The following is a 22,935-nucleotide window of genomic DNA, read 5'->3' on the forward strand; positions in this document are numbered from 1 at the left end:
TGACTCCTGATACATGATTAATGCTTGTCACAGGCAGCGTGTCTTCAAATAGCTGGCTAACATTTACACTGAGAAAAAGCCTTGCAGTCCTAGCTTCAGTTGGACGGAAACAAAAACTTGAGTTTCATTTTCTGGTCTTATGATGGCACACTGCAAAGGAGAAGTGGTGTGTGCAACGTACAGCATTTCGAGGTGTACCGGAACAAACACAAACGACCAATTAAACAGGCAGATTCAAGACGCCAGTGCATTTCCTGCTCCCTCTTTCCCATTTTGAAGGTCTCATTTTTCAGAAAAGGATGCAAACGCTGAGGTAGAAACTAAAACGCGCTTTTATGAGATAAAAGGGCAATAAGCTGTTTTTACCACAGACCTGCCAGGTCTCAACTTTTGCTATCTTTCTGCTGCACTTGCAGACATACTTTAAAAATGATTTTGTGACAGGACCGTTTTGCAAGTGTACTTCAATTTGCAAGTGTATGTTAATGAAGCATTTACCCGTGGCCTCCTTTGCCCTGCTGACGGCTCCTCACAGTTAATAAGTAACGTGAAGAGAAGGAAGAACTGGACCTTAAACGTATGAAGAACTGAGCGTTATCATCTTTGGGCAAATATCGTGGTACAAGAGCAGGTTTTGCTGTCTCCAAACCTTGGGGTTTGCAAACCCCAAACACTGCTCCTTGACCCCTTGAGTGGGACAACTAAACTAAGAAGAAACGTCTCCTAATTTCTGACCTAAACCCTGTCTGGTTTTTAGGTGTGATTAGCACAAGGACCTAAACCCCTGTTTTTTGGGGGGTGACTGGGACAATGACCTAAATCCCTGTTTTTTAGGGGTAAAAAGGCACAAGGCAGGCGGACTGGGGATGGAGCAGGGGTGGCTGCCTCCCTCCTTCCTGATGAGGGAATTCCCGGGCTGCACAAATCCCCTGGGTTCCATCGCCACAAGCTCCCCGTTAGGGGACAAGGCGGTTGCTGAGCGGGACCCTGGGGGGCCACCAGGCCGCGGCCTCTCCCCAGGGCCTAGGCCGCAGGGGTGGTGGCAGGTAGGCCGCGTTGCTATGGCAACCATGAGCCAATAGAGAGCGCGGCGCGGGTGGGGCCTCGCCGGGAGCGCAAATCATCATCGAGGGCCGGGAGGAAAAGGCGGGACCGAGCGCGGGGGCCCAATCGGAGCAAGGGGCGGAAAGGGAAGGCGGGAGGAGAGGGCCGAGGGAGCCGTGAGCGAAGGGGGTAGGGAAGCGCGGCCAATCGCGAGCCGCCCTTCAGGGGGCGAGCGCGGGCCTTGAGCGCATCAACCAATCAGCGGAGAGAAAGGGCGTTCCCAACCGCCCGAAGGCGGGCGTTCTATCGGGCGGGCCAATCCCCGCCCGAGCCGGGGGCCCGCCAGCCAATCGGGAGGCGGCGAGGGAACAAAAGGGGCTTTCCAAGCCGCCGGCCCCTTTCCCCTCAGCGCAATTTCACATGACGCAACGGTTGGAGGAAGAGGTCCGCGGGCCGTAGCCGCCGCCGCCATTTTGTGAGCGCCCGGGAACGGAGCCGGCGGCCGGCCGAGCGGAGGCGCGGCGGCACCCGCGGCACCGGCACCAGCACCTCAAGCAGCGCCGGCGGCGGCGGGAGGGAGCCGCGGCCCGAAGGATGCGGTAGAGGAAGCCCAGCGGCAGCGGCGGGGGGGGCGGCATCGCTCGGCGGCGGAGGCGGCGGCAGCATAAAAAAAAAAAAAAAAAGAGAGAGAGAAAAAAAAAAAAAAAGGGGGGGGAGATCTCGCGGGGAGGGGGCTGTCTGTCGGTCGGTGGGGGTCGGGGCGCCCCGGTCGGAGGAACATGTCGGCCCCGGAGGGCAGCGCTGGTAGCAGCGAGGCCCGGGAGGACGCGTGTCGCGATTACCAGTCGTCGCTGGAGGACCTGACGTTCAACAGCAAGCCGCACATCAACATGCTGACCATCCTGGCCGAGGAGAACGTGCCCTTCGCCAAGGACATCGTCTCCCTGATCGAGGCGCAAATCGCCAAGGTTTTTATATTCCACCGACTCCTACTCCTACCTATACTGCTGGGGGGATAAGCCGGCCCGGGGGCTGAGGGATAGGGGCGGCCTCCGGGGAGGGGGAGGGGGGGGGAAGGAGGAGAAGGGCGTGGGGGAGATGGCCCGAGGAGGGGTGGAGGGGTGAAGCTGACCCGGAGGAGGAGGAAAGGGGGGAGATGAGGGCCTGGAGGAGGGGAATTAGGGCAGGAGAGGGGGAGGAGGAGGGGCCGAGGAAGGCTGGTGGAAGGGTGGGGGCGGTTGGGCTGAGGGCTCGCAGGCAAACAGGGAGAGGGGTGGGCTACTAGGTAGGGGTGAGCAGCGAGGGCACGGCTTTCCCGGAAAACAGGAAGCCTGGAGTTTTTTTTATTATTTATTACTAGGGAGAAGATCAGGACCTCGGGGTCGCTGCGAGGGGAGCAGGGGGCGGAGGGGAGCGGAGCTCAGGCGGGGTCAGGGAGCACGGGAGCTCGTCCTAAACACCGCGGGGCTTCAATAATAAGGCTGCTGCTGCTGCTTCCCCCCAAACCCAATCCACTCCAAAGAAAAACCATAGGGAGCAGGGGACTCGAGGGAGGGGAAGGGCCCCCCCAGCACCCAGCCGCAGAGGAGGGGTGTCGGTAGCAGGGGGGGGGAGGGTTTGGGACTTGCCCCCACTAAAAGGCGCTGGGTGGGGAGGAAAAAAAAAGAAAAATAAAGAGGGCAAAGCATGGCTGGCGAGCGGAGGAACCCCGTGGAAATAAATAGCAGGCAGCACAACATGGCGGCCCGGCAGTGACTGGGCAGCAGCACCTCGCCCTCCTCGATGGGTTTCCCCCTTCCCCGGAGCCAGCGTTGAGTGTCTGGAAGCTGGTGGTGTAGTCCCCAATCCTTGCATTTAAGCGATTTTCTACCCTTAGATGAGTACCGTGATTAGTAGGGAGGGCCTGGACGGGAGATATTGTGGAGTTGTTTTTTTTTTTATTTTCTGGGTAGTTCGAAGGAACGGAAATAAGATGGAGTTTGTAGCACGGGAGTTGTCTGCTTTAGAAGGACTAAATTTAACCATTAAGTATCGCTTTAAGCATCATTTTAAGTATAAAATACTTTTAAGTATATTATAGTTCAGAAGATAAGGTTATTTTCCCAGTGTGGTCCCTATGGGATATTAACGGGGGGGGGGTGTGGGGGGTACATGACACTTATCTGTCAGAAAAGTTTGTGGGTGAAAGGTGATCATCTGCTCCGGGTAGAGAAGCGTGTGCGTGGTGGTGATGGGGGTTGTTTTGCTCTGCCTGCTTAGAGAAACTTAGAGAAAATTACGTGGGCTTGGGATGACCTGTTTGGATTTCAGGTGATCTGTGCCCAGAGTAAAAGCTAGTGTTGTGTGTGGATCTCATTCATCATGGCTAGAGAAGTTTATCGGTCGAGGATGGGGAAGAAGTAATTCTCCCTGACTGTAGAAACTGCAGCAGCCTGTAGGATCCTAACATGGCGTCTGAAAGGCACATGATATAAAAAGAAGGGAAAGAGGAGGCTCCCTCTGAGCCCAGCCCAGGCAGTTGCTGACATCCGTCAGCCACAGCACATGGATGGGGGTTTGCCGCACCTTTTTACCAGGACCTTTTTATAAGAAAAGCATTCTTCTTTCAGTCCGCCCTGATTCCTGCCAGTCACCCCTCCCCCGTTGTGTCCCTTGCTCCCTCTGATACCAGGTGTTCGTAGGCTTTTTTTCATTTTGGCTTTAAATCATGGTTTATAATGGTGAGAATTGTACTATATAATGATGGGGAGGGAAGGATCTCTTACCTTATTTAATCTATCTTTCTATCAATGCAGGATGGCTCTTTAGTGTTCCACAGACCTCTTCCAGTCTAGTTTTAAATGCTGCCAGTGGCCAAGTTTTGCCATTCCTTGGGGAGGTGACCTCAATCTAATAGATCTCACCATTATATCTCCTAAAGGGCAGTGGATGTATATAACATAACTTGTGATAATATCAATGCTGTCAAATTTCTTCATTTCTGGGTGATTTAGAGCCTGCCCTGAAGTGTGTTTTTAAAGATGTCTTAAATCCTGTATCACTGGTTAGTTTTGCCTAGTTACTGTTTGTGACTGTGGTTTATTCAAGGCAAGTTCTTAGTTGTTTTTGGGAAAGTGATCTCCTTTACTAAGCCACTTTTAAAAAGTGTTGCCTGGAGACAGTTTGTTTAGTGTAAAACTTGAGTGGTCTGCTTTACAATTTAATAAATGGTTCTGAAATGTGTGACTGGTATTATAAAATTTGTAAATAAAAAGTGTGAAATATGTATTTGTCTTTTTATTTACCATTGTATAGTGCAGAATTTGTTTCCAAGACCCATTTTGTATACAAGGTTATTTTTTAAACAAATTTTTTCACAAGTTTGTGACTTTTGGGGTTCAGTTACCAGATACAATTTTTTTAAAGGTTGAAACCTTTGAGGAAACTAATAATAAAAAAAAGCCACACATTTCCAACAATAGCTTTCATACATTTTTTGAAAGAACAGTGTGAATTATGTGATGAAGTTTTTAATATCAAGCTGAGAAACACAGAGTTAGCATTCTTCTGTGTTCTGGTGGTTATGTGGAGCCTCCCTGCCTTTTGGTTAGCGTCATGTGGGTCTCTTTCTTGCTAGGGGATGGCTGTGTAGATCGCCTAAAAACAAAATACATTCAAATATGGGACTCCCTTGTGTGGTTATTGGAATGTGTGCTAGATAGCTTGACATAATAAACATTTCCAGAAGTGAAGGCTTAAATATTTAAGTCCTGGTTCTTAAAATGTAACACCTGAGTAGCATATCTTTGAAGCAGGAGACCCTGCTGAACTTGTGATTCTGTGTCATATTTTGAAGTAGGCGTCCTTACTAGATTACAGTGTTTCCCTGTATGTTTGCTTTTAAACAGTCTGATGGGTAATGAAGGTGACAGTTCAACTTGCTACGGGGCCTTTGCTACTAAGTGAATGCCCCAGCGTCTCAAACTCTAAACTTAGTGGAGGGTAGTGAGCTACTTCCATGCGCTGGTGAAATGGAAGAATATAGTGTGCTATGCCAGTAGCTCTTGGGCATTGGTGCTGCTGAGACAGCTCTTTGTTTCCCTAAAAGCTGACTTTGAAAGTCAGAAACTCTGCAGTCTTTTTTTTTTTTTTTTTTTTTTTTTTTAATAAAGGAAAGCATTCAGAACTTAGTGTTTTTAATGTGCCATTGTGTAGGCTGCATTAAAGAAGAAACCAGTATTTCACAGCCATTTTAATATTAATAGTTTTACAGCCAGGGTTGGAGCGTTGAGGCTAGAGAGGTGCCCTTATTCTAACCACTTGCATAGTAGCTTGTTTACAGCTCAGTATTAAGTCAGTATGCTCAGCTCTCAGGTAATACAAGTGGTGTAAAATATTTTTATGTACCACAATTAATTTTAGGTAGCTTAACTGCACTTTTTTTTCCACGTCCAAAAAATGCCACCTGCCTATTACGTTTTTCAGTATGCTCAGAGGCAGTGATTCCCCCCCAGTTAACAAGAAACCAACCTTTCCAATGTAAGTTTTAGGCCATGGTAAATTAATACACGTAGTGGTGAGGAAACAATGTGATTTACCCCTATAAAAGTACTGTTGCCCTTCTGTGAACCACCTTAACGGGGAAGGAAGAATTGTAAAGCAAGAGCACTTCACACACTTGTCTGGACAATGGGGCTGTGAAGTCGGGCATTAACAGGGTAGCCTGTCCTGTTTAAAATGAGTGGTGAAGTTATTCTGGTTTTATCCTGAGTTTACTGGATGGTGAATGGGACTTAAAAGTTGGAGTGGATGCTCCTCTAAGGGGATCGCGGTCAACACGCAGCTTGTGGTGTTGTCTTTCACGTTGTCCTCTTCAACAAGTCTGTGTACTTGCTGGTGCTTTCTGGAACTTTGTGCCTTCTGCTTGTGAAAGCCCATGGTGGGCATTAAAAACACCTTGATTTGGGCCAGTAGTGCTTGGTGTACATTAGAAGTTGCTGTAGCAGTCCAGTGTCACCACACTTCTAACACACAAACTTGCTACAAGTTTTGAATGTGGATTTAAAAACAAACAAAAAAACAAACCAAGCTGCCTCTTGTAGCAAAGATGTGTCCAGAATATGAAGACTCCCGTCTGTGAAAATCGTGGTTGCAGTTCCTGAGCTTCTCTGTGTCTTTACCGGGTCGACTTGATGATTGAGTTCTGTCTGGATTTAGAACTTTGTTCTTACTGCACATCTAACTGAAAACCTGACTGTTGCTATCGACAAGTGCCAAGAAAGAATGGGACTCCTTGCTCCATTCATTTGGATTACAATACAATAGTTGCGACCTATTCTACGTGTAGTATATAAAAAGACTGTGATACTCAACATATAATCTACGGCTGCAGAAGTTCACTAATTTGGGCTGTTTGCCAGAAGTCTGACTTGTGTTCTGTGAAATCCCAAAAAGCAAGCATTCAGGAGGTCCGAATTATAAACAATTTTTAGAAGTTCCTTGAAGTTCTAACAATGGTTTCCTGCTAACTTAAAATTACTTTCTCAAGTGGGTTTTGAAAGGTTACACTCAGTACACTAGCGGTAATACTGTCTCTTGGGCTTCTTTTTTTCTTTTTTCCCTTTTTTTTTTTTTTCTCCAAAGCTTTGAGACAAACAGAATAACCTAAGGTGTTCCTTTTTTTTTTTTTTTCCTGTGATACACCCACTGCATTGTACTTTGAACTGAGTATTGATTTTCCAAATTAAGTTTTTGTATATAAAAAAAAAAAAAATCCCAAGCAAATCCCTTGGTGTTTATAGTGGCAACCAAAATGAGAGGTCTGTATTTCTGGGATTGGTAATCCCTTTATTTAAATAGCTTAAAATATGTTTTGTTGTACTAAACTTCTCAGTTTCTTCTTATTACTCCAGGCTCCTGCATCAGAGAAGCTCCCTGTTATGTACCTTATGGATTCCATTGTCAAGAATGTGGGAAGAGAGTATCTTACTGCATTTACTAAAAACCTAGTTGCAACATTTATTTGTGTATTTGAAAAGGTATATACGCTTTCAGAAAAGTTCTGTGTTCTAAGCAAAATTGTTCCTGGTAAAATAAATACCTGCTTTCAGTTTTGGGTTTTCTTGGGTGGTAAACCATAAGAATTAATCGGTTTTTATTAATCTCAGTATGTATCTATAATGTGGATGGGTATTTCTGTTGTAAGTTAAGTTAGCCAAAAATATAAAGTCTTACTTAATTTGGTTCCTAAACTTCTGTAATTTTTCTATCCAGGCAAGATTTTTCTAATTTGTTTTGGTTACTGTTACCTGGATGGACTTTTTGTAATGTACAGAGCAATTAATTATGAATTATTGATTTTTTTTTTTTTTAAGATAGTAAATAGCCTTTATGTCAGGAGTATACTGAGAATCAGTTTCATAGAGATTTCTCAGAGCTCTCTTCCTGCTCCTGTAGTTAGATTTGTCTGATGTACATAATTTTTGATGTACAAAATGAGTGTGTGAACTATGGAGAATATCATACCTGCTACTCTTTTGGTGGTCTGTGATTTAAATATTAAATATATATATGGGGGGGAGAAGGCCCTAAGAGTGTATTGCTGTTACATTACAAATACATTCTAATTTAATTCAAACTGCCACATTTTTTTTCTCTTAGTTTTTAACCACAGAAAAGTAATTGTGCTTATTCTTCAATGAGGAAGGCAAATCCAAGTCCATTTTTTGAAAGATTGGACTTGAAAGGCTTTATGTTGGATCTGAAATGAAGGGTTAACTTCTGTGGTATGCTGTATGCTCTAAGAACGCAGTGTCTCATATGAATGAGATGAGTGGAGCTTTGCATATTTATTTTTACATACCAGGGAGGATCTGTGATCCTAGTATGTTTTCTATATGGTTTTCACATGTATAATGTATGGCTAAATAAGGAATAGATTTTAATAATGACCACAGAAAATTTAAACTCCTGTGTGTAGTGTAGCTAGGTAGACATTCACTTGTTTTTCCAGTATTAGGTTGTGTTCTTCACTGAGTTGCATTTGAATTTCTTGCAGCTGAAGCTCTGGATAATAACTGATTTTCTGAGTTTGGTAGCGTAACTGTCTACTAAGCAAACTAGAGCCATTGAATTTGTATTAATTGTGTAAAGTGGCAGTCACTTCAGATAACTTAATCGATGGTATTACAAGGTGGAATTCTAGTTACTGACGTTGTTAAAAGCATTTGTTTTATCAGTAAATGGTCACTAAGGTATCTTTAAACACGTAATGAAGTCAGAAACTTGCTCAGTCACTACAGCACCTTTCATGGTCTACTTCGTACCTACTCATTGAAAATTGTATAGATGCATCCTCCCACTCCCTATAGCTACGTATAAATTATTTTTGTTGAAGTTCTTGCCACCCTCCCTCTTCAAAGAACCTCTGAACTTTCTGAACTTCTGGACAGTATGTCTTGCTGTAAAATGTTAACACACAACTGCAGCAACAAAGGGTCTCCACGGTCAATACTGCATGATTGAATTAGAATATTCACTGTAGGACAGCTTTTGTCTTCCAGTGTTTTAAATTTATTTAAATTAACTACTTGAGTTATGAGATGAACAGAATTTTTCTTTGATGTAAATTTCTGACTTACCTGTCAGGAGATGATTCAATGTAATTGTGAAGAGAGAAAAAATGGGAGGCAGTACTGCAAATATGCTTGATTTGTGGCTCAGATAGTTCTACTGCAAAATTAGACCTGAAATGTAGTTGAGTTCATTTTAGCTAATATACATTTTGTTAGAATTGTTAGGGAAAAAAACAAAAACCTTCAGTGATTAAACAGCTGAACAAAACACCTTTTCTGTTCAGAAAATTCATTGTTCTCTGACTTGTTTGCCATTGATCTATGCCATTCAGCACAAACACTTGAATAATGTATCATCTCAGAGGCTGCTGCCTTTCGATATTTTTGTTACTGTATTTTCTTTTTCACAGAAATTGGCCAAGTAAAGTGAGAATTTTGGTAATGGAAAAGTTGAAAGAAAATTCTCAGAGAAATGGTAATACGCAATAAAACTTTCAAATGGCCTTGAAATGACAATGCCACATCTGAGTTTGTTACCGATTCTGTTGGTGTAGATGTAAAAGTCTGCTTTGGTTATAAGTTCTGTATAGCCAGTTCATGGTGTTAAAATGATAAAACTGATAAGAATATTAAACAAATGAAGCCTTAAGTTCTACAGAAAAGTTTTAGAAGTTGTTTTATATTAACTTAACAAGCCATAGAATTGTTTTATTGTTTTAGGTGGATGAAAATACTAGGAAAAGTTTATTTAAATTACGCTCCACATGGGATGATATTTTTCCTTTGAAGAAACTATATGCCCTTGATGTCAGAGTCAACTCATTAGATCCTGCTTGGCCAATTAAACCTCTGCCCCCAAATGTGAATACTTCTAGCATCCATGTGAATCCTAAGTTTTTAAATAAATCGGTAAGTTTTTATTCCTACTGTATGAGCAGATGGTAATATATGTAGTTTTCATTGTTTGTATGCTGTTTTTTGACAATTTAGTATATTAAGAATGAAGCATCTGATCTTTGTAGACAGGTAAGAGCAATTTCTTAACTAAGAATATTTGATGGGTTTGGGTTTTTTTGTATTTCAAAACTGAATCCTAGATTTCTGAACATTGATATACTAAATAGCATATTTAAACTTGTCACACTGGGGAATTTCTCACGGAGCAAAAGTTCTTAAAATGTTTTATATTTTGCATTAGAAATGCAATACACAAAGTCCCAGTGTTGGGTCACAATAACAGAGGAGATAGTTAGCTGATTCCATTAAGATTTTATGTGTAACTTTTTTCTTATGTTTGTTTTTAGCCAGAGGAATCTACTGCACCTACCTCTGCTGTCACTTCTGGTGCCTCTACTCCTCCAGCTGTTCCTGAAATACAGAAGAATTTGACACAAGAGCAACTGATAAGGCAGCAATTGCTTGCAAAGCAAAAACAGTTGTTAGAACTTCAGCAAAAAAAATTAGAGCTGGAGCTGGAACAGACTAAAGCACAGTTGGTGAGTAGGGTAGTAGATGAAATGCCCATACTTGGGTCTCACTTTTGGATAGCACCTTAGCTATACAGGTAACTGCAGTAAATTATGTTAGAAAAGTGTAGCTCTTGTAGGACTAGAGCAATGCAACTTGTTCTGGTGTTCTAGACCAGTATTTGTTACCTACAAATTGTAAGAATTGCACTCAAAACAGGTTTAAAAGAAGCTTTTGTGTTCTGTTACTAACTTCTCCCCAAAATAATGTGTGCATGTGATCCTAGTTTTGCACCTCTTCCTGTGATTCACCACAAGACAGACTTTTTCAAATATATTTGCTTTAAAAAGAGTAGCATTTCTTTATAGAACAAGGAATTCTGATCGTTAGCAATACAAAGGCAGTTTCCTCACTGGGTCAGTTTTGTTTAATGCCAACATCTGAAGGTGGTGGTTAAGTTGTGGTTTTTTACATTCATAATAGAAAGTCCACTTGTTATGAGTGTTAATGATAGAAAATAAACATCTTAGAAGTTTAGGGAAAAAAAATCAGATCTGTCAGTTTAGTTGTCATGAATATGTCGAATATATAGAAAAACTAATGCTGTAATGAGAACATGTGCTTAGATTATGTATTTTGCTGCATTGACATTGCATTGATTTTGCATTGTAACTTGATCTTCTCTGAAGGTACTGCAATATTTTAATGCCTGTGATTAGCAATTAATTGGTCATTTTCAGTTAAATGGCTGAATCTTACATAACTACCTTACAAGTGTTTTCTATTTATAGTTTTGTTTTCAAGTCCGAACATGAGTGTCTCTGGGTAGGAGTTGTATCATGCAGGTTAATGCTGTTTTTTTTTCCCCCCTATTTCAGGCTGTTTCTCTTAGCGTTCAGCAAGGATCATCTACTATAGCTTCAGTTCCAGCACCTTCCAAGCCACATGTGTCACAGACACCTCATATGACAGTTAAACCACCTCATCAGACTTCTGTGCAATCTGAAAAAATCAAACCATCCCCAAGTCCTCCACTTCATGATATCAAAATAGTAAATAGGGATCCTCGACTTAATAGGATGGCTCAACATTCTTCTCATGCTAAAGATCAATCTCATAGGAAAGAATTTCCACCAAACACAACCAGTCAGTCTGATACCAAGGCAAGCAAAACATCACAGGCTGAAAAACAAAACTCCACAAAGCAAGAGAAATTGAAAGCAGGTGAAAAAATACAGAAGAAAGAGCTTGATCAGTCAGAAGCAAAATCTAAATCACCATCTCCTTTGAAAAACAAGTTACCCAGTACTAAAGATACTAAAAACCAGGAAAGTGAAAGCACAAAAGTATCTGAAATCAGTAAACGGGATCCAAGACTGAAAAGACATCTTCAGGAAAAGCCAGAGGGCAAGGAGGATGAGGTGAAAGAGAAGAGGAGAAATGTAGAGAAAAAAGAAAAAGAGGAACATAAGACGTGTGAACATAGACCAGTAGGCAGCAGAAATAAAGTAGTTAATGGTGTTGTTCAGAAACAAGACACACCTACAGAAGAATCAGAAAAACAGGGTGGAAAACAAGGGAGATCAAGTAACAGAAAACGGTCACGGTCACGCTCTCCTAAGTCACGGTCACCATCTACACATTCTCCAAAAAGAAGAGAGAGGAGATCACCCAAAAGAAGACTCAGAAGCTTATCTCCCACTTCGTCAACTCCTAAAATCGGAAAGATACGTCAGATAGGTCCTAAGCAGTCTCATGTTGAAGAACCCACACAGGCAGCAAGAGATGAAAGAAATTCTAATAAGCGGAACGTGAAACAAGAGGTGCGAGATCCACGGAGAGTGAAAAAAGCCCAAGAAGACAGGCCTCAAGAAACAGCAAGTCAGCATTCTACAAAAGCTTCTCCCGATCCAAAGGAGAATGCAGAAAACTGGCAGGGATCCAAAGCAGGCAAGAGGTGGAAATCTGGTTGGGAAGAAAACAAAAAGTAAGTTACCATCTTTTAAACAGGTTATGTCTGAAGTCAGTGGAAATTCTACTGCTGACTTCAGTGTAGTCAGATTTTAAGAGGAAATGTTCAGGTTGTCAAAAATTGTCAATGAAATTTCTTATCTTATTTGTAGTTAGAGAAATTATGCCTACTAAGATGATTGTGATGTTTTGTCATGATCAGTTTTAATAGGGATGTAACAGGCATGTCCTGAATAACGAAATAATTTATATTTTAAATATGTTCCCGTTTTCAGCTCGCAGCAGAGTGAAGAGCACCAAGCACTTGGTAAAGCTCCTCACCAAAGACACCGGGAAAACTGGACTGCTGCTAAAGGAATTTTATCACCCCGAGCACCAAAGCAGCAGCACAGGTTAAGTGTGGATGCCAATTTACAAATTCCTAAAGAATTGACATCTGCAAGCAAGAGAGAATTACTTAAAAAGGTAATGCTAATTAGCTTGTCTTCATAGAAGAGTCCTGGATGTAGCTGTGCTTTTCTTTTTAGAAATCTAAACTTCAACTTTATGTTACAGGCCAATGATCGCTTAGCATCTGGTGAAATAACTCAAGATGAATTCCTCATGGTAGCTCATCAGATTCGACAGCTGTTCCAGTACCAGGAAGGGAAGCACAGATGTAATGTGTGGGATAGCCCTACAGAGGAGAAATGTGTTTTGAAAAAGAAACCTCTTCTATCTGATGCAGAATTAACATACTACGAACACAAAGCTAAATTAAAAAGAACCCAAGTTCAGCATTCATTATCAAGGCTTGATCTGTTGGATCCCGATGATATTTTGGATTATCATTTACCTGATGCGTTGCTTTCTGGAATAGAATGTGAGCAAGCAAAAGCAAAGCGTGGAGTACAGTTTGACAGAAAAGAGCCATTTGGAGAAAGATCTAGGAGGCATTCTCCTGTAAGTGGCACTAACAGACCTTTTCCTGATAACCTTTCACCGCTTGAGAGTCGACGAAGACTTGAGGAACAAAATGCTACTAAAGGAGCAAGAGGTTCTAAAACATTCGATCCTTATGACAGCTGGGGAGAATCAGAGGAATTTAGAGATGCTCTCAGACAACAGGGAAAAGGCACACCGGAGTTCCAGAAAATAGATGGTGATGCAATTTGCAGATTTGATAATCGTGAAGAAAGACAGCTTCTCGGGCAAGCTGGTATGTTTTTTTGCCTTATTTTGCAGACGTTAAATAATATCAACGTTTTGGTGGGTGTTTATATGTTGCTTTTTTTTTTTTTTTTTTTTTTAAGGTGTTCGAGAGGAACCAAGATCGCCATTCAGTGAGCGTTTCAAAAGAGCTAGATATGAAGATCTGGAGAAAGCACCATTTCCAGAAAGTCCAGGAGCAAGATTTGGAGGCATTGAAGCCAAGCAGAGAATAAGTGCACTAATGGAAGACAGACCTCTATTTGATGGCTCACCTAGACAACCTCCTGCAAGGGTTGGGGTAGATGGACCAGGAAGTCCTTTTGGTGATGGTCCTGCTGCTGGTTCAACTTCTCGAATTGATGGGCCACCTGGACAGGCTGCTCTGAGATTTGAGGGGCCGTTGGTCGGAGCAGGTGCATCACAGTTCGATGGACCACTGGCGGGGGCAGGGGGATCAGGAGCCCTGAGATTTGAGGGGCCACCAGGGCAGCTGGCAGGAGCTCTCAGATTTGAAGGACCCCCAGGACAGGTTGGAGGAGGAGGTCCACTGAGGTTTGAGGGACCTCTTGGGCCTTTGCGCTTTGAGGGTCCTGCGGGCCAGCCTGTAGGTGGTCCTAGATTTGAAGGACCTGGAGTTGGTCTCAGGTTTGACGGACCCCGTGGTCAGCCTTCAGGTGGTCTCAGGTTTGAGGGACCCCATGGTCAACCTCTGGGGCCTCGAGGTCAACCAGGGGGTGGTCTCAGGTTTGAGGGACCCCATGGTCAGCCCTTGGGGCCTCATGGTCAACCAGGGGGTGGTCTCAGGTTTGAGGGGCCACATTTACAGCCCTTGGGGCCCCATGGTCAACCTGGAGGTGGCCTCAGATTTGAGGGGCCACATGGGCAGCCTATGGGGCCACATGGACCATCAGGAGGTGGGCTCAGGTTTGAGGGGCCACATGGACCTCCAGGTGTAGGTCCTAGGTTGATTGACGGACCAGTACACCAGGGAGCTGGTGGACTTAGATTTGATGGTCCTCTGGGACGGACGGGTCCAAGATTTGATGGCTGTCATGCTGGATTTGATGGTCAGCCTGGACAGCTGTCTCTTTTGCAAAGATTTGACGGAATTCATGGACAGCCTGGCCCAAGATTTGAAAGGGCACCTGGCCAGCAGGGACAGGCACGATTCGATACAGCCATACCTCAAAGATTTGATGGTCCTCACCAGCCAGCCTCAAGGTTTGACCTGCCCCTTGGCCTTCAAGGTGCACGGTTCGAAAATGTAGCTAACCATCCTGCCTCAAGATTAGAAATGTCGCCATACGGACAAGGCGGTCCGTTCGTTGATCATCCCAGCCAGGGCTACAATGGACCATCTCATGGGATGCAGTTCCAGAGGCCTGACATATTTGATGGTTCGCCAGGACCAAATTTCAATGGGCCAGCTGGCCCAGGAGCACAGAATTTCTCATTGAGAGCATCTGGACATTATTTTGACGAAAAAAATCTTCAGGGTCCTCAATATGGAGGCTTCAATAGTATGGCAGTGGGAAGTAATCAGGTAAGAATTATTGTTGTAAATAGTTTGCTTGCAGAAGTATTTATGTGTAGATAATTAGTAGCTTTTCTTTCTCTAAAAACATAATTTTTTTTGAAGAGCTGGCACACTGGGAGACAGTTTCAGACTTAAAATGTCATCCTTATGTAGTATCTGGATGAGTCAAGAAGGGCATGCACTGTTATTTTAAGATTTTTTTTAAATTAACAGATCTAATCATTTTGTAGGTGAGAATATAAATGAAATTAGCATTTTTAGTTTGAAAACAAATCTAGGTAATTGGAAGTCTGGCATTTTCATTAAACTTGAACAGGGTGAGCGCTATAAATCATGACTGATGATACAAGTGAATATAAATAATTAATTTTTCTAAAGAGGTGTAGAATTAGGATGGACCAGAAATAATCTTACTGTCTTTTTGGAGATTATAGTGCAGGTGACAAGCCAGTAGTAACAGACACCCATAATTTGGGGGAACTGAGAAAGATGCAGACATTGTTAAATACAGTTTTTGAAAAACAATCTTGGCATCAGCATGCTTTGAGTTTAGTTGTCTTTCCTACTGCCAGTTAGAAATGCTTTCTTCAAAAGGAGAAAATAACCGTACATCAATCAAAATGATAACATTTCTTCCAGTAGACTGCAGATTTTAGAGGGTGTTTTTCATTTGGGGTATAACTGAACACAGAGAGTTAACAGCAGGTAACATGTCCGTCTAACCTCAAACAGGATCAAATTTTAATCAATGTAAACCTTTTTTAGTAAATCCAGAAAGCAATTTCAGAAAAAAAATACAATCTCACTCTAAAATTATTTTTGTGCATGTGGTTTGCTGCAGCTGGGTTGCTGCAACCTTCAGAATGCATTTCATACAGTAAATACTATTTCAGTTATAGAAAAAATAATAGTGACCTTTATTGATGGATGTTTACCAGTTTAACTTTTCTGATGAGCTCTGTTTTTGTGAAAAGGATCAACTTGAATTATTGTGCTTGGAAAAATGTGTTTAAAGGCTTATTGGATAAGCAGAAAGAAGAAAAGGTTTTTTTTTTTTTTTTTTTTCCCCCATTCGTTTAAATGTTAGGCAAAGTAAATATGCTTTTTGATTTTTTTTTTTTTCTGACAGGAAATGAAAACAATGGAAAGGTTACTTAGCCATTTGTGGACCCTTCAATACTGAATTGACATAGTTCACTAATGGAAGGATTTTAATATTTATAACATTATTGAGAAATTTGTAGAAATTACCCTTATTTTGGAAAAAAAAAATGCAATTCAAAGAGTGCTTAAATGTTTACTTTTACAGGTTTCGCTCATGTCTGCTCAGCCAGGACCGTATGGCCAAGGTCAGCAGTATTTGCCAAATCCTGGAAGCTTTGTTCAGAACCCTGCAGGTACCAAACAGTTAACTGCTTTTTGTTTCTTTCGGACTGTTCTGTTTGCTAGTGGACACACAAAATTAGCTTTCTGGTTTGTGGTGGTGTACTGGGTCTGTGTGGACTAAGGGAGATCCCAGTGAGGTGGCAGTAGATGTTGTTTCTGGAGTACTTTAATCTCGTTAGGGGTTTCCTTCAAACTGTAAAGGCTTTCATTAGTTTTTCATTAACCGTATGGCTTTAGTATGTAGTTGTGCTAAAACAAAGCAAAACAAAGTTTTGGTCTGCTTTTCTGATGGCAGAAAGGTACCAGTTTGTAGGTCTGGCTTGCATTTGACAGGTTGTATAAATTGTCAGGTTGTATAAACTTCCGAAGTGTATGAATTGGTTAGTAAAAATCTTGAAACAAGTCATAAATAATTGAAGTACATTGGTCCTGGTGAAATATTCAAGGATAAAATGAGAAAATACTGTGTTTCAACAAGCAGAATCCAGTAGAATTCTCTTTACAAGGCTGTGAGCATAGAGAGCACTTCAAAAAATTTACATTACAAAGGAAGTTGTTGAAAGGGAAGAAGTAAGTCCAAAAATAGATATGAAGCAAACAGTGGATAAATAGTTTGAAATAAAAAACAGTAAAAAAAAAAAAAAAAAAAAAAAAAAGGTAAAAAGTAGATAAAGAAAAAAGATTAAAAAAAAAAGTAAAAAAAAAAAAAAAGAAGTAATAAAAGACATAAGGAAAAATGTGTTGTCAAATGTGCTGATAGAAGTTGAAGTAAATTCTTGATGTTAACGTTTAGTCTCCTTGAATATTGATATTTTTCTCTAGGAGGCCTTCCACATTCGTATCCTGATAACCACCTTGGCCAGCTTGATGTCAATGAATTGTTTGCTAAACTGTTGTCAACAGGAATTCTCAAACTGTCAAAAACTGATTCCACTTCAGCACGTATGTAGATCCATTATATTCTAACTACTTGGGCTATCCATAGCTGAATTGTAAAGCTAAGTGTGAGAACTTTTGAGTTCTTGCATCTGTTTTTTTTTTTTTTTTGAACTGAGCTTTGTGGGAAAGGATTTGGTGTATGTGAATTACTAACTTTCTAAAATGTGTATTACTTCATGTGTATGCTTAAGCTATTTAGAGCAGCCTATTGTGGTTTTGGTGCCCTGCCTCAGTAACTCGTTCTTGATTATAATCAATGATTCTTGTCAATTTCTGAAATACTTCCGTCTGAATATTGAGATTTAATGCTGAAAACTTAGCTGAAATACAGTTTTCCTAAATTGAAATGATGAGTAGTGTACTGTATTGTGTGTTTTTTAATGTTACAATATGAGACTGACTCAGCTATTATTTATTAATAATATTAATTCATATCATATTTATTAATCATATTTTTTAATTTTTGAGTAAAACAAAAATAAGGTTCATCAGCACCTTACTTCTTTCTGATAACGTACTGAAATTTTGATGAACTTGCCTTTATTCTTTCTAGAAGTGAATGAAACATCAGCCCAGCCAGCTGCTGAAGAGGAGGATGATGACCAGAGTGATCAAGATGTCCCAGACCTCACAAACTTTACAGTTGAAGAACTCAGACAGTGCGTATAGTAGCATGAGCTTACACTGCAGTAAGAATAATGGCATGGAAGTATCTAAATAGTGGAATCCAAGACAGTTGAGAGCTTTTAAAAGATGTTATGCCACTTTTTGACTAAGAGGACCTGCAATTTTTGATTGTTACTTCATGACTAAGGATGTGCAGTTTTTGATTGTTGTTAGTCTTGGAGAACTTCAGGAAGGAAAAAGAGGGAAAATGAATGACAGAAAACTTCCCTTTATGCAAATGGAGATGTTGTCATTTAAGCAGCAAGGCTGTGATACAAAATGAAGTCAGTGTTACTTTGTTACTACTAACTTTGCTACCTTTGTGGTAGTTTGCAAAGCTGAGCCAAATGCTAGTGTTATCATTTTATGCCCTATTAGGTGATGAAGTTAGTAGGCATGACATTACTAATAGTAGCACGTTTCTTATGAATAGTTCATACAAGCCTATTATTTATTCAGATGTTTTCAATTAACTGTTACAAAAATCAGGAATAATTAACTATGTTCAATGCCCTAACCTTATATTAGATTCATGCTTTTCTTCTGCTTCTGCAGTCCTACAAATCAACTTCCTGATAAAGTTCCTATCTGTTTCTTTTCGTAAAGATGTTAAAATTTTTTTCCCCTTTTTGTAGGCGTTATGATAGTGTTATTAATCGACTATACACTGGAATTCAGTGTTACTCATGTGGAATGAGATTCACTACTTCACAGACAGATGTTTATGCCGATCACTTAGATTGGCATTATCGCCAGAACCGCACAGAAAAAGATGTTAGCAGAAAAATTACTCACAGAAGGTGGTACTACAGTTTAACAGTAAGTAACGCAGCATGTGTCTTACTACGTTAAAGGTTGGATTCAGTGTTATACTTTATGTATGTACTTTAGGATTGCAGTTGAAATTGCATTCTCACAGGATTTTTCCTATGGTAAACAATGTTGTATTCGATATTTCAAGCAGTTTTTATAAATGCCTGTCAGAACACAAAAGGCAATTATATGATGAACAATAAGCAGCTGGAAGCTGTTGGTACTGCTTTGGTTGCACCGAGAATGGAATAGAAATAGAAGTAAAAGGTTTTCTGAGTAGTGTGGCATTATTAGAAAACATGCACTCTGCTGCATGTTAGAAGCATTTCAGTTTCAACGAAGTAATATGTTCTAAATAAGGTACTTTGAGGATGTCATTTCTCTTTCCCTTAAATTTGTTTAAAGTATTTCTGGCTATATATAAGTGTCTGAGTATGAATGAAAACTTTTCCTTAGGATTGGATTGAATTTGAAGAAATAGCTGATCTAGAGGAACGTGCAAAAAGCCAATTTTTTGAAAAAGCTCATGAAGAAGTTGTGCTCAAGACACAAGAAGCTGCAAAAGAGAAAGAGTTTCAGAGTGTCCCTGCTGGACCAGCTGGAGCAGTTGAAGTAAGTTTCAGCTTGCCTGCATTACCCTATGGGCAATAAAGTAGACTGAAGTCTTGCTGTTGGACCTGTGTGCAGCTACTTCATAGATGTTGCATTTGTGTCAGATAGCATTAATAACCAGTAGTACAAAAACTTACATGCCTATTGGCATGCAGTCTTTTTAGTGAAATTGAAATGGGGGAAAGCGTGTCAATTTACTGAATGCTTCCATAGGGGGAGTAAGTTCAGTGAGTTGGAAATGATCCCTTGTGATTTAAGTAATGATTTTTACTGGATTTTTGCTACATTTACACATTCTTTTTCATTAGATGATAGGCATTAGGACATTAGGTGTTAGGACAAAGAACTATCTGAATCTTCTGACTTGAAAATAATCAACAGATATGTATTTAGGTAGGCAAAATAGTTAAGTAATTAACTACAAATGTTTTATATGGTAAACCTATAAGAAACTAGCTAGTGAGTCATGTAGACCTTTGCTTTAATTTTTAAAAGGTACTTGTGCTTGTTATCAGAGTTGACTTATGTATTTTACACAGAAGCATTAAAGGTGTTAATACTTCGTGTAAGAGTTCTCCCTCTAATGTGAAACTCAAAAGTTGAGTTATGGGGAAAAGTGAAGATGATGCCATAAAAAAAATAATAAAATTAAATCTCCATACTGGATTATTTTACCTAAATCCCTGTACCGGATTGTCTTACCTGAGTAAAACAGCATTAGATTGTTAAGGTGTTTTGCAGAGAGTTTCTAGTTGAAAGGGCAAAGTTTGCCTTTCTCATATGATAACAGCATTCAAGGTCAGATGATTGTTGCTAAATTTACAAACTGTACTCAATTTTTATTAATATTTTCTAAAGTTACTTTTAAAATGTAGAGGAAAGATCATCTGTTAGTCCACTATAGATATCTTAATTTAAAAGAGCGTTATTTAGCTGTTACTTGTCAATTTCCTGAAGTTCACGCGTTTTATTTTAATAATGTCATATGTCTGTTATTTCAATACCTTTTCAGAGCTGTGAAATTTGCCAAGAGCAATTTGAACAATATTGGGACGAGGAAGAGGAAGAGTGGCACCTAAAGAATGCTATACGAGTAGATGAAAAGGTAATCTGATTTTAATAGACATGATACTTGTTGATATTTTAAATGAAAAACAAGCTGCGCCCCCCACCCCGTCATAGTTAAAAACAAACAAAAAAAACACCTCAGCTGAAGATTTGTAGTTAGAAAGTGAGACAGGAAATTGATCTGTCTCTCCTGAAGGGATTTCCCTGGTAGTTTTCCTGACTTCCAAGTACATAAATATCTCAATCTTTGGAAATGCTTGAAGTCCTGGTACTGTTAGTACAGGCTTGCTCTGCTTCCTTCATACTGCTGTGCTAAAAGAACAATGAAGGTGATCCTTCCTCTCTGCCAGAGGGGTTGAACCAGGTGGACCCAGAGGTCCCTTCCAACCTCAAGCATTCTGTGATTGTGCAAATGTTTTTATATATGGTGTAGGCCTTTGTTCAGTTCTTTCTATATGCAGCTATCCACGTTATGGGATTTCCTATACTTAACAGGCTTTTTGTCTGATATCGTTTCCTAAAGATCTTTACCTAGTTACATTTGACACCGTAGTTTGCCTACTTGTAACGTTGTTGTTCTAGAGGAATTGTGTGATCCATAATTGACACTGTTCTGTTCATGACCTGTGCACCTACTCTGTTCTTAGGCATTTAAATTTACAACTTTTATTTTCCAGATTTACCATCCATCTTGTTATGAAGACTACCAAAACGTAAGTGAACGTGAACCCTTTTTATTTTTGAAGCATTTTGCTTTCAGTTTGTTCACTGACTTTACAGGGAGCAGATGTCTTCAAAATCCATCTTTCTTGCATTTGACCAGACAAAGAATCAAAGGGTCCTGGGCACGGCAAGTTTATAATACAGAAGTTGCTAGGATACATTTCTCATAGTGATGTATCATGACAGCTTGTGTGTCATACATGACTAAAGCAAAACCATTATTTGAAAACACATCATGAATTTGAGTAACATGCATAATCTTAGGAACTTGAAATGTGTGTTTAGTGTGTGTTAAGTTTTTAATGATATGGGAGTACAGTTCATTTGTGGAGAGATGGGAATATTGTATGGTAATGTGTTAAGCATTTCATTGCTACGTGAATGATACATTTTCAAAATAATTGTGAAAAAGTAATGCTATTAAACAGCGAATTTGCTTTATATGGATCTTGACAAAGTAGAATTTTGGATTTTGAGTGCTTTACTGTCAACACGTTTGCATTTTAGGAAAGACTAAAAGGGAAAAGGATTTAAAAGTGGCTGCTATTGTAATGATGTGTTAATGCTACATTAACGTTCATTTTGCAGACATCATCATTTGATTGCACACCATCTCCCAGCAAGAATCCTGTAGAAAGTCCTCTAAATATTATGTTGAACATTGGTAAACAAGAAACACAAGAGTCCTGTGACTCGCCTAAAGTCAAAGAAGAACCTGATGACACCCCTCCTGCCTGTGCAGAAGAGAGCACACCTGCATCTACAGATATTAAAACAGAACCTGATGAGTCTGTTTAAATAAACTGAGGTATGTTTTTTTTTTACAGAAAAGCTGCTGTGTTATCTCTGGAAGGCAAATACTTTTTATATGAAATAAAAACATTCAGCTGAGGCAGGGCCTTAGCTACTGTTTGGTTAATAAATACATTTTTGTATTTGTATTTCTTACTGCCTGCACAGTTTCAGGTGTCATTGTGTGAAAGTTCTGTAGATGCGTGAAAATTTAATGGAATGAAATTGTATATGTAAAAATGTACAATTTTCACTTGTAGAAATGTAAATTATAAATAAAAGATATTTTTGCTATATATGGAGTGTAATGTTTATGCACACCATCAAATGAAGAGTGTTTCTGTAGTTTTTTCAGTTTAAATGGAATTAAAAAGACCTCTGTTTTAGACCTCTTGCTGAATAAGATTCAGAAAAATGAAAGCAAGCAACTTCCTTCAGTTATCTCATAGGTGGGTTATCAAGGGAAGCGGTGCAGGAACTTCTCAAGACACAACCCTATATTTTTCTTTTTAAACTTATTTGAACAAACTTACATATCCAGATATTAAAAATAAAAAAGTAACCAAAAAGACAGTTCTGGGTAGAAGGGGAAAATTTAACAAAGGAACCAGAGTGCTTGATTGTGAACACAAGTGCCAACAAACAATTAACAAACCAGGATGCCTGGTAGCTGAGACATTTTAATGATTTTTTTTTTCCGTTAGTCACACATAAGAATTTAATACAGCTGAACAAACTTTTCTTTACGTTACAGGGGGAAACGAATGTAAGAATGCTCATTTGAAAAATGGTTAACATTTTTTTTTTGTTGTTTATGACTGGACTTAGATGGTAAACCAGATATCCTGAGATGTTAATATTTCTTAAATGTAATAAATAAAATTAAGCATATATTTGTGTAAATCTCTTCCTTTCAGTAATGGGTTTGCGTGGCTGGCATGGTTGTGGGATTGCAAATAAAGATTCATACAATGTTTGTCTTGGGATAGTATGTCATCTGCATTTAAGGTTTTATTCACTCTGCTATGTGGGGTGGGGAGTGCATACTTTTAAAGCTGCTGGGAGTAAGACACAAAACAGTAAGTGAAAGAGTAGTCCTAGCGTATTGCTCTTGTGGTGTGGATACTCAAAAGATAAGAATTCAGCCTTAGTGTGTGATATAAGTAGAAATAA

General features: G+C 40.1%; 1 protein-coding gene across 2 annotated transcripts; it reads left to right on the forward strand.

Annotated features, from left to right (window-relative positions):
• The first annotated feature begins 1,772 nt into the window (after positions 1-1,772).
• On the forward strand, positions 1,773-22,653 carry PCF11 (PCF11 cleavage and polyadenylation factor subunit). Of its 2 annotated transcripts, none has more exons than XM_032208229.1 (16): positions 1,773-2,012; positions 6,936-7,061; positions 9,318-9,506; positions 9,902-10,093; positions 10,943-12,051; positions 12,311-12,500; positions 12,591-13,233; positions 13,328-14,769; positions 16,073-16,160; positions 16,972-17,091; positions 17,642-17,747; positions 18,390-18,573; positions 19,024-19,179; positions 20,192-20,284; positions 20,925-20,960; positions 21,559-22,653. In XM_032208229.1, the coding sequence occupies exons 1-16, from the start codon at positions 1,824-1,826 to the stop codon at positions 21,766-21,768; spliced, it is 5,073 nt and encodes a 1,690-aa protein (XP_032064120.1). In that variant the 5' UTR covers positions 1,773-1,823; the 3' UTR covers positions 21,769-22,653. The 2 variants fall into 2 exon arrangements, with proteins under 2 accessions (XP_032064120.1, XP_032064123.1); XM_032208232.1 differs by having other exon boundaries at positions 17,645-17,747.
• The last annotated feature ends 282 nt before the right edge of the window (positions 22,654-22,935 follow it).

This window comes from Aythya fuligula, chromosome 1, assembly GCF_009819795.1.
Source record: "Aythya fuligula isolate bAytFul2 chromosome 1, bAytFul2.pri, whole genome shotgun sequence".
In the NCBI taxonomy this organism is placed as follows: Eukaryota; Metazoa; Chordata; class Aves; order Anseriformes; family Anatidae; genus Aythya; species Aythya fuligula.

Bases quoted from the DNA above. Each gene is read 5' to 3' on its own strand.
- PCF11 (XM_032208229.1), top strand. From the start codon at position 1,824: ATGTCGGCCCCGGAGGGCAGCGCTGGTAGCAGCGAGGCCCGGGAGGAC. The intron at 7,062-9,317 runs GTATATACGCTT...TTATTGTTTTAG, and splicing joins TTATTTGTGTATTTGAAAAG to GTGGATGAAAATACTAGGAA. The intron at 9,507-9,901 runs GTAAGTTTTTAT...GTTTGTTTTTAG, and splicing joins CTAAGTTTTTAAATAAATCG to CCAGAGGAATCTACTGCACC.